We start from the raw sequence: 12,114 nt of genomic DNA, 5'->3' as shown, positions 1-12,114 counted from the left end.
GGATAGCGCCCGCTTGGCAAGCAGATGCATGGACGAAGGATGGACGGCAGAAGGTGATCTAGGTTAGTTCTCGGACTTTCGTTGTCGGTGTCGAATTCAGAAAATACATTACATCGTACACGTCCATTATTTAAAGTACAGTTAAACAAGTTATATCGAGTTTATATGAAGATAAAAATTGTATGATCTTGTAACTTCAGGAAACTGATCTGTCATCATTGAACCCTAATTTGATAACATAAATACTTAATATTAGATCATCATAGCTAATAAAGGACAATTACAGGCGTTATCATCCTTATTATAATGGAAGATCGAGTTTTACAGCAAAAAAAAGTTAAAAAATTTTAATTACAACAATTTTGCTTTAAACCAATTTTTCCTTATTAGATTAGGAGTTATGTAATCAAAACAATGACTCAAAATCAGGAATATTAACATTTTTGTCAAATATATATTTAATACATTGACCGCCACATATACTCACTCAGAAATATGTATATATAATTTACGTTAGGCAATCAGAATATTGAAAATCATCATTTTTGCTATGATATAAACAATTTTCAATGACACTGTTCATCCGTGTATATTATTAAAAAATAATTAACATGATAAAATTTATGTGTTTTCCATTCGGGACACTGATTTCATACAAAATCCTGTGTATAGTGAAAAAAGTATTACACACACTTACCATACATCTTGCAATATGATTCATTCACTAATCAGATATAATGAATAATTTTGCACTTATCAATTTATTAGTTCCTCAATATATATTATTGAGCGACTATATAATATTATAATATTAAAATAATATTATACCTTTATAATATTTTTGTCGGTTAAACACTCGCAAAAATATCGCCTCTGGTAGAATGTACGTTAACATTTCGATCGCATAATATCATTTTATTCTGCTAACTAGACATTAAAAATCAGACTGAGATAGAATAACAGGTAGCTTGAGACAGCACATATGGAGCTAATGTAGAATTGTCACGTGAAGTTCGTAATGTGGGACTATATAAGATCTACAAGTGTGTATTAGAATGAAAAAGTAAAGGAGAAGGTGGAAATAGTGGAGAAGGTGGAGGGATAACTTGATGCATGCCTATATAAGAGTCTCAGACGACAGCGTCAGCGTTGCACTCTGGAAGATTGTGGTATCACGTGAATGTACTTCCCAGCGAAGATCAAGTGACTATTGTGTATTGTTTTCTTTATCGTTCTAATTTTGTTCCGATTTTGTTCCTGAGTGATCACAAGTATTGCAGCTACGATAACGAAATTATATCAATTGGTAGCAGTGAGTATTGATTCTAGTTCTCGTGCAAAGTCGTGTCAGTTACGTATAACTGTTTTAGAGAAAGTTTAAAAGCATCCACGTGCACACGAAATGATTGTCATTCGTTTATTTGGAAATTTTATTTATTGTCAACTTTCCTATTATTTACGTTATACATTGTTTGTGCTGAAAAATTTGTTCGTCAGTATTTAGTTTGTCATTAAGTTTTCTATCAAATAGTTGTTTCAGGTTAAATATTTTAATCATATAACAAGACTAAATATATCTCATTAAAATGAAGTCATTAAAAACCTTGGATTTTATTGCCTTAGCTAACTGGTCGATTAGAAGACAATTACACGTAATCGAATGTCGATAATTTTATATCCTTAAATTGCAATTTATTTATGAGGTCAAGTGATCCAAGCAATTTCTTATGAATTTAAAGGTGCGTAAAATTTTGGAAAAATCTTATCCGTATTAGGAACTTAATTCTCTTTCTTGAAGTTTAACATAATCTTTACAGCACGGAATTTGAATCTTACCAACCACGGAAGAAATGAATATACAGGGTGTTTCTTTTATCTCTGCCACCCGAAATAACTCGGCAATTATCGATGTAACAACAAAATGTTTTAAGCAAAAGTTGTACGGTGTGGAGGGGGCCACCAAATGCGACCAGTTTTTTTTATTTTGGTGGTGGCGTTGACGCACAGTAAAGGTCACCTTCACTTTGTTAAATAGAATTGTACATTTTTTTTAACCATCTTGTGGAGCACCTCAAGCCGCATAAAAAAGATTAAGGGGTCAAAGTCATTCAAGGTCATTCAAGTTGACGCACAGTGAAGGTCACCTTCACTTTTTTAAATAGAATGGCACATTTTTTTTCAACCATCTTGTGGAGCACCTCAAGCCGCATAAAAAAGATTAAGGGGTCAGAGTCATTCAAGGTCATTCAAGGTCAGTATCGATGATACAAATCTAAATATCTCTGATCGGATTGGTAGTCTTAGACATTTGATATTTTCAAATTTATATTTTATTTCTGCTTTTCTGGAAGAAATATTAACTGTGCTGCTTGAAGATCTAACCTTGTGGGATCGGCAAAACCTCTGGTATCAGCATGATGGTTGTCCAGCTCATTTTGCACGGATAGCTCGCAATGCTGTCGACCGAAAATTTAGTAATAAGCAGATTAGCCAAGGATCACGAATAGGCTGGCCTGCTAGATCACCGGACTTAAATCCACTCGATTTTTCTTTATGGGGGACATTGAAGATGACTACCAAATATTTGGTAGTGATCCGAGATATTTAGATTTGTATCATCGATACTGACCTTGAATGACCTTGAACGACTCTGACCCCTTAATCTTTTTTATGCGGCTTGAGGTGCTCCACAAGATGGTTGAAAAAAAATGTGCCATTCTATTTAAAAAAGTGAAGGTGACCTTCACTGTGCGTCAACGCCTCCACCGAAATAAAAAAAAAATTGGTCGCATTTGGTGGCCCCCTCCACACCGTGCAACTTTTGTTTGAAACATTTTGTTGTTACATCGATAATTACCGAGTTATTTCGGGTGGCAGGGATAAAAGAAACACCCTGTATATAATCATAAAAATTTGCATAAAATTGTATATAATCACATTCAAAACTTGTCTAAAACTGATAAGATTTAAAGATTAAAAAAAATACACTATCAAAATATAAATTATATGCAAACGATATTCCCTAAAATAATTGTAAAGAACCCCCTTGTGTATAAAAGTACTTTATCGGAATATTATTTATATAGAATTTACATTCTCATAATCAATTCTTGTAAAGTTTTAGACATGATCGCTGATCGTCACGGTTTCACCCGGGTAAATGTTGGGATGGCTTTAAGTCTACAGGAAGTTCATTATCAAATGAGATGCAGTTAAGGTGGTTCGCCTAGCATCAGAATAATAGTATTCGATTTTCTGTGTTTGGAAATGCTCGAGTGATCGAACCACCTTTTGCCTTGGCTTAGATAATAACAAATATCATCAGCTTTTTTACATATATTTTGGTTTCTTACTCCGCTTATAAATGTCATAGCGAGATAAAATGTGGATAAAAACGAAACCGGAAAGTAGTTGAATCAAGTAACATTATAAAAATAGTAGAATAACTCGTTGAGTATTATCTGAGTCTATCACGAACAGGTGGACAGACAGCATAATATCGGTTATAACTTTTTTTGATATGATTATTTAAACATTTGCCTGTTACGACAGCGTGCCAGACTGTATTCCTCTAAATATAAAAAATTATGAAAATCGGTTCGTTCTTAAAGAAGTTAAAGGGGGAAATGTGATATATTCCATTTTCAGTTTTACATTTACAGATGAATAGATAGAAAATAAATCGCACATTTTTCACAATAACATTTTCCATTTTTTTTTAAAAATCTGTACTTGTTCTGAAACACCGGTCATTGACTTACCGATCACTGCATGTACATGTTATATACCACGCCTTGGTTTAAAGTTGTTCAGATTTTTGCTTTCTAAGTTTCACTTACAGCATACGTGTAATGTCCCGTCAGGTCAGATGAGCATAGTTTTACTGAAAGTCATACTTTTTTAAGTCAATCTGCCGCTCTTTACGCCTAGCTGTCTTTTGTTAACCGCTTTTACTGATTGCCACATAAATTGTTTTCAGTTAATAATCTTTCTAATAGTCGATAAAAAAAAGTAAGAATATGTAAACATTTGTCAATTAATATGTGCATACACACATACCTTAACGAACTTAAGGATTACATTTTTATTATTGCTGGCGAACATTTTGCGTCATTTGGCATTTATATGAATAGTCATATATTAATTGCATATGACAGTAAAACTGGACGCGCTATACAAAAAATTGCACAGATGCCCAAATGACCCGTGACGTGTATCGTCAACCGCGGAAATCGTGAACAAAATTTATAGATACGAAGAAATAATTAAATTGTCACAAATTGTTAACCCCAATTCTCTTAGAGAAAGCGATCTTGCAGGTTCCTGTATGCAATCCATAACTATAGTATGTGGATGCAGTGCATTGCGTGCATTGGATGATGTTTGACGGGTCAAGGAGGTTTACTTACATGAATCTCTGTGTTTATCATATATAGACGGGGTATTTTCCTACGAACTCTCGATGGAATTTTTGGAACTTAGTAATCCGTAAGCACATGGGAAAAAATGAAGAAAAAAATTTACGCAACGTAAAAATAGTATGCTGGACAATGGCAGTTTTTTTTAACTTTCCGTTTCATGCTCCGACTCAAGTTTATCGTATTTAAGGTAAAGCAAGAGTATAATACAAAAATTGTTTTCAATGAAAAATTTCAGTTTTTTGTAATTCAATAACAGGTACCTTGACCAAATCTGTATCGGTACATATCAAATGACGAATGTCAACTTACTATAGGAAAAAGCAAAAACAGATTAAGAAAACATATTGAATTTAAATAATTTGTTTTTCGTCTCCAATGTGATAAAAGTGATAATAAAATTGTGATTTATTATTCGTTTCAGGAATGACAGTAATTACGGATGAGAGCATGCTTGATTTGAGAACTCCCATTCAAAATTTTTATGCCGATCAAAACATATTTATCACAGGTACACGTTACTGTAGTCTTTTGTATTCATTTTCATTGAAACAATATTACACAATTAATCATTGTTCGTTTTTTTTTAACAGGAGGGACCGGTTTTTTGGGCAAAGTATTAATTGAAAAATTGTTAAGAAGCTGCCCGGATATCGTCGGTATATATGTTCTAATACGACCAAAGAAGGGCAAGGACATTCACAGTCGTTTAGAAGCTATTTTCGACGATCCCGTAAGTATTTAACACAACAAAAAGCTTGAAATCAAAAAACAGAAAATTGGAACAGATGAAGCTTATTTTTTGGCAACTTTGAATCTTTAGTCATTCGCATAAAATATTTATTAAACATGCGGTAGTCCTCGTAAAATTGCAGAGAATCTCTAATCCAATGTAAAATTCATGTTTTGCCGATATTGATAATGCATTTTCAAACCCACGTTGTTTTCCAAAGAAAATTCTTATTTATAACTGTGTCTTGTCTTAATCCGGCTATCGGCCAAAATAATATAAAACAAGCTGTATTATGTTTTCATGCAAAATTAATAACGAAAAGCGTTATTAACAATTCTTTCAATTCGTTCAATCACACGCAGTGTGAACGAAATAAACAGACCCAATGATAATTGCAAAAATCTTTTTAGTGTTTTCAATGTAGCAAAGAAGGTCAATATTTAAAATGAGTTTCTTTAGTATCATTAATGAATCTGGTACAGAATGTAAGTGTTACATAACTGCTTTTTTATAACCTGGGCCAACATGATCTGTCAAATTAAAAAGGATCATAGACGCTTCGAAATAACTCGTTTCTATACGCAATAGCACACCAGTGGTAAGTCGTTATGTATATTTTCATATGCGACTTCGAGATGTGTGAAATAAGGAAACGATCTGGTTGGAATAAATGTGCATACATATATGTATGAAATATCAAGTTTGGATGCACTTAACAGCGTAACGTTTATTAAAATATAAAACTTTCAGCCTTAAAATGACGAATTCACACAGGGTCATTCACCACAAACGTACCAATTGTACCAAACGTTTACGTTAATCAAGGACCTTCTTAAACAAATGAAACATTCTGTAGCACATGATGCTAATAATGTTATGACGTTAACTTTCATTTTGTTCTGATTAATGAAATCACCCATTTGCAACCAACTTCGGCTGATGCTTTTTCCGTGAATAACCCTGTATATGTTCCACCTCGCGAAAACCTTGTTCGCTGGAATAATTTAATTGTTCTTTTTTCATAAGATTTATAAGTTCATAGACCCAGTGATACATTAAAGATTATTTGCTCCTTCATGTATCATTATCGGTTCTTTCTACAAAATACCAAGTGACACACTGCAGAACTAGGAAGCAGATAAAACTTATTTTTCTTTTAATGCGAGAGCGACGGTAATAGCTTAACTAGAATCGACGAAAATGTGTGAAATTATTATACAACAATTATACGGTAAATTTTGAAGGTGTCCAGCACTTCCGGTTATGGTAGAGCGCACGGGAAAAGCTTAGTCTACTGTCCTCTATTTGCAAAACATTTACGTAACACTTTCAATTTTGATAAGACCATTTGAAGAAATAACAAAACCAAAGAAAAGGCTTTAGTTCGATACCTAGTTCCAAACATTTGTTAAGTAATGCATCGTATCCATATATTCTTTCTTACTAATGCGAATATATAAGAGAAGATCACATAGTGACTTAAATAAATCAGTTAATCAATGCTATTCTGGAATTAATGTAGTAATATAGAATGATGTGGTTAAGAAAAAAATATGTTTGGCCTCGATAAAAAAATAAGTTAGAGATATGAGGAATTATTAAATGTACAGCTTTTCGTACAATTTTAAACGTATAATACAGTTTTATGAAATATCGACAGTCAAAGAATTATAAGTATTTATTAACTTATTGATTGCATGCTAATAGCAATTTTTTCAATAATGCAACATCTATGTGATTATTGATTATTTAATTATTTCATAGATGTACTGTATAAAACCATTAGACCTTTTAATATCACTTCCTATTTGTCTTTCAAGCGGAATCTCTTTTTCAAATAATACAAACTAGTAATACCAGTGACACGTTATATTACGCAAATTTCCAGATGTTCGACCGTTTGAAAAAAGAAATCCCAAAATTTCGTCACAGAATCATAGCGGTGGAAGGTGATTGCACTTTGCCAGGACTAGGTTTGTCACCAGTGGACCGAGAACTATTATTACGAGAAATATCCATCATTTTTCACGTTGCCGCCACAGTCAGATTTGACGAGAAGTTGAAACAAGCGGTGGCCATAAACATTAGTGGAACTAAAGAAATTTTGGAATTATCCAGATGCATGCGTAGTCTGAAGGTAACTACAAGTTATATAGAAAAAATTAAAAAAGAAAAATAATTATCGCACTTACTTTTTCGAAAAATTATGAGAATATCTCATATCTCGGCAAGGCCATTGATATGACTAATTCTAAGTGGACGAGAGTGATGTAAATATAAAAGTCACGTATCCTTTGTGCATTTCAAATCATTACCATAGAGAATTTGTGTTCGTAGAAAATATGATTATAGTTAAGCATCATTCATTATTCCAGGCGGTCATCCATGTTTCAACGGCTTACAGCAATTGTAATCTAAGAGAGATTGATGAAAAATTCTACTCACCACCAATTACAGGTATTCAGTTCGATCAGCATCATATATCTGTGTACTTATTACATATCCGCGTTATAATTATCATTAAAACAAACAGAGGGTTATGAAAATTCCTTGCAGGAGATAATATCATTAGGCTAGTTCAAAGTCTAAACGAAGAGAAGCTGGATGCGATTACGCCAGCGTTGCTTGGCAACTTTCCAAACACGTACACTTACACTAAGTGCACTGCTGAGCAAGTTATTCAACAATATGGAAAAGATCTTCCTGTAGGAATATTTAGACCAGCAATAGGTGAGTTTTACAAAATTTTATAATTCTAGCGTAGGTAGCGCTATATTTTTAAAATCCACACAAGGAAATCTTGACCCTAGCAGGTCATTATTGAAACTGACGATTTTGTTAATTAGAATATTACTCAAGGGGCTGATCCCATATCTTTCTTGAAAAATATCCTTTTTTCATGGATTATAATGTATAAAAAATATGATATGTTCACTTACGAACGTAGACACTAATTTTTAAAAGAAAGAAACATTTTTTATGATGCATTAAAATGCATCCAAGGTAAAAGATGGACCTACAGCTTTCGATTGTGAAATAAGTAAAGCATGCCACAGCTTTTTATTCGTTATAATTATAATTTTCAAGTAATTATGGAATAAATATTTTCACAATGATTTTTAAGATTACTATTCATATTCATACTAAATAATCCTCCACAACGATTATAGAATATAATAGTAGTTGAGTAATGATAAATAATAAATAAGCGAAGAACGCTTGTGCATCTGATAGATATAACACGCCTGATGTCCAGCATGAAATACATATGGTCGGACCGTGAGATCAATGTGTTCTTTTGACAGTTCGCAGACAGTGCAATGCTTAGCTAATCATGTGTAGTTTCTCATAAAATTACGGATGTATATTTTAAAATTGAAAAATATAATATATCTCGGTGTATAATTACTCTGAAAAAAATTGTATCCAGTGTCACGTGTTACTTGCTAGAGACTTTATTGTTTTTCAATTGTCAAAAAAATATTAAACTCCTGGATCGACTATACAATTTCACATAGCAAAAGTTTTTCAAATAAATAAACAATTGTAGAACATCTTTGAATTAAATGTTTCATCGATCGTTCATCTTATTCAAACGTATTATTTTATTTAGTGATCTCGTCTTATGCTGAACCAATTGAGGGATGGGTCGATAATATCAGTGGAGCAACTGGTGCACTTGTTGGTGCTGGTGCTGGATTGATAAGGACACTCAATATCGATCCAGATTGTACGGCAGAACTAGTGCCAGTTGATTACTCTGTTAACGCGTTAATCGCAACTGCATGGGACGTCGCAAATAATAAGTAAGTTTTATTGCACTGAAAAATTATAGTTTGCACAAAGCTAGGAATACTGCAATAGAAATGTATTTTCGTCAAAATGTATATGGCATTCATTAAGCATTTTTATAAACGTCATACATTTTTTGTATTTTATTACATGATTATACTATATGAAATATATGAAAATGCCACTTAATTCAAGGTTCGATAATACTTTTTTGCATTTTGATTCATAATTAACCAGGCCATACACGATATGTATTGATATTTTGTCAAATGCAAATTGTTAACAGTAAATCAATGGAAAAATAATAATTCATTAGATAGTACAGCAATAGGATTATTAACTGAATTATTGATATGAATAGAATGTAATTTATGTTGTTATATAATCGCAGAATACGATAGCATTTACATATTGAATGAATCGTCCCATAAATTGGAATGTCTATACAACGTGCATTACATAAATGTATTTTTTATCTATATTCTTTCTAAACCATAGCATTACGAATTATGAAATTGCTTTATGTTTATTGTTTGGCTTACGTTCTTTATTTCTATTTATTAGATTTTTATGTTACATCCACCATGAGTTTAATATTTTTTTTTATTAATTACTTAGACACAATATGCACAATTTGTAATTAAACCGAAAATACTTTTATGTTTAGGAATAACGAAGCAAATCCACCCATCTACAATTATTATTCGTCGTCGAGCGAGAATGTGACTTGGGGACAGTATATCAATTTAGCAATGAAATATGGGAAAACAATGCCCAGTTTGAGGAGTATGTGGTGTTACAGTGTAACCGTTGCTAAAAATTATTACGTCTATTACATATTGAGTGTCTTACTTCACGTACTACCTGCACTTATTATTGACATAGGTCTTTTCCTTACGGGGCATAAAACCAGGTAAATTTGAAAACCTTTCGCCAGTCGTTTTAAATACAAAGTTTTGACTGCCACGTTATACGTTTAAATAGTTCTATCAGTCCAGTGATCTATGTGCACATGGTCACTGGTGAAATGGAGGTGTCATCCATACACGAGTGACGTGATAGTCAAAGTGTTAAAAAATGTTATTAGAAAATATTTCGAAGAATACGTGTACATTGAGAATGAAAAGAAAAAAAGAAAATTGTTTAGGCAATGTATAATATGGTATTGGTTTTTTTCGCAGAATGTTAAAGATTTACAAAAAAATTCACAAGTACTCCATGGTGACGACATATTTTAGTACGAATAAATGGATTTTCAAGAATAACAATACTAGAACATTGTGGGAGACGTTGAATGACGAAGACAGAAATATATTCTTCTTCTCTATGGATCATTTCGATTGGGAAGATTATATGAAAAAATGTGTCGCAGGACTTCGACAATATATTTTCAAAGATGACCTCAGTACTGTGCCTGCCGCTAAAAAACGCATGGCAAGGTAAAGCATTTCTTACATATGTTACACAATACACCGTAATGAATATTCTAACGGGAATATAAAAATACGATTGTAAACTCTTTGAGAACGTGGTCTATCCTATATACGCTTCCTAATAGTTGTTTTAGTAACTTTGAAAAATATCATTAATTGAAAACCATTGAAGATGATGTTTACATATTATAAAGTTATTGTGAGGGGACTCATACAATGAGGACATACAATTTTTTCAGATATATATCGGTATTATTCTCTGTGTCTTTTTTTTTTTTGCAGGTTGCTCATCTATCATAGGATCATTAAATACACATCAATAGGGTTGTTCGTGTGGTTCATATACTCCGTGATTGCTTTGCTTCCATTGATTAATTCAATAAGCGTGTTTAGCATGTCGGTAAGTGAAAGTGTTACCGTACGATAAAATATATTTCAACGTGACTCGGATCGGTTATGTAGATATCTCATAGAAATATCGAGCGGTTGAAATGTCGGCTGCAAGAAACAATTTCCTTTTTTGTGCTGGATAGAAACTTCTATATACCAGAAATGATATGCTTAAATTCATTCCTTACCGACCGTCGGTATTATAACGTTAAATTTTAAAATGTACAGTATTTTCGATTCAGAGAATATGATTGCATCGATAACATGGTGTAACGTGGATACTTGACAATTTTGTAAAGACTAGAAAAAATACGTACACGGACACACCTTAAATTTGGAGCACTTAATTTCTGCGATTGAAAACGCCATTTAAAAACCTATACTTTATGTCGTAATAATGTTACCAAGAAATAGAATGGATAAAGGGTGTGTAATAGAATAAAGAACGACATAAGCATTATTGTTTGAATCAAGTGTTACAAATCAATTTTACAATAGTTAGTAGTTTACAAATGTTAGTAATATATGGAACAATTATTCGATTTTGCGATATGAATGCATAATTTATCTGAATGTGTATATAATTTATAAAAAGATGTAAGTACAGTATCAATTTGTCATATATTGTCAAAAGCGCAAAATTAGGACTCTTTTATTGACTGTTTACTCATAAACGTATAATTTTATTTGTTATATTGCTATTTCATAGATATTATTGAATACTCATATTATTTTAAGAACAGTGTATATTGTAAGATTTTCGTTGGAAGAAACGATATATTTAAATTTGAATAAAAAATTTTACAAATTTTCATGTGAACAATTAAAGATTAAAAATATTACACACAGATGATGATTTACATTAACATTTGTAATCACTATTATTATAATAATTAATAAAAATGAGTTAATTCCATGTAAACAAAAATTCTATTCCCGGACTCGCCGCTACGATTTAGCGCCATGATTTTGGTATCGCCTAAAACCGTAGCGCTGTGCATCTCCCTACTGATCTCTGCCGCGGACTATCTTCGAACTCTAAAGGCATGAATACTGCGAACTTGGTTTCCATGAACATATTCGACAGCTGTGTGACATGACCAACGCAGGACCTCAATCTTGCCGACGGTGGATATGTCCATGACCGGGTACTTCGGACCAGGTTTTCTAAGTTCCTTTACGGAGTCGCACAGAGCCACAGGATCACAATCGCGCTGAATTTGATATCCTCGTACCAGTTGACGTTCTGAGGGGCTGGGCATGTCCCCCATTGGAGATACAGCCAGAAAGGAAAGGAATGGGAAGGTTCTGAGCGGACATATTCAAGCCTTGACTAATGTAGTGTCCA

At 32.7% G+C, this 12,114-nt stretch overlaps 1 protein-coding gene across 3 annotated transcripts; it reads left to right on the top strand.

Moving 5' to 3' along the window:
• The first annotated feature begins 1,141 nt into the window (after positions 1 to 1,141).
• Positions 1,142 to 11,574, top strand: LOC107263669 (fatty acyl-CoA reductase wat). 3 transcript variants are annotated; one of them, XM_015731130.2, is made up of 11 exons: positions 1,143 to 1,312; positions 4,437 to 4,608; positions 4,843 to 4,929; positions 5,012 to 5,151; positions 7,040 to 7,288; positions 7,527 to 7,608; positions 7,708 to 7,881; positions 8,765 to 8,957; positions 9,611 to 9,856; positions 10,125 to 10,382; positions 10,659 to 11,574. In XM_015731130.2, the coding sequence occupies exons 3-11, from the start codon at positions 4,845 to 4,847 to the stop codon at positions 10,801 to 10,803; spliced, it is 1,572 nt and encodes a 523-aa protein (XP_015586616.1). In that variant the 5' UTR covers positions 1,143 to 1,312; positions 4,437 to 4,608; positions 4,843 to 4,844; the 3' UTR covers positions 10,804 to 11,574. The 3 variants fall into 3 exon arrangements, with proteins under 3 accessions (XP_015586615.1, XP_015586616.1, XP_024936806.1); XM_015731129.2 differs by lacking the exon at positions 4,437 to 4,608 and having other exon boundaries at positions 1,142 to 1,312; XM_025081038.1 differs by lacking the exons at positions 1,143 to 1,312; positions 4,437 to 4,608; positions 4,843 to 4,929; positions 5,012 to 5,151 and adding an exon at positions 5,621 to 5,749.
• Positions 11,575 to 12,114: the final 540 nt, after the last annotated feature.

The sequence above is a fragment of the Cephus cinctus genome, unplaced genomic scaffold (genome assembly GCF_000341935.2).
Source record: "Cephus cinctus unplaced genomic scaffold, Ccin1 Ccin1_scaffold0160, whole genome shotgun sequence".
Lineage (NCBI taxonomy): Eukaryota > Metazoa > Arthropoda > Insecta > Hymenoptera > Cephidae > Cephus > Cephus cinctus.
This window is presented reverse-complemented; position numbering and strand designations above follow the sequence as displayed.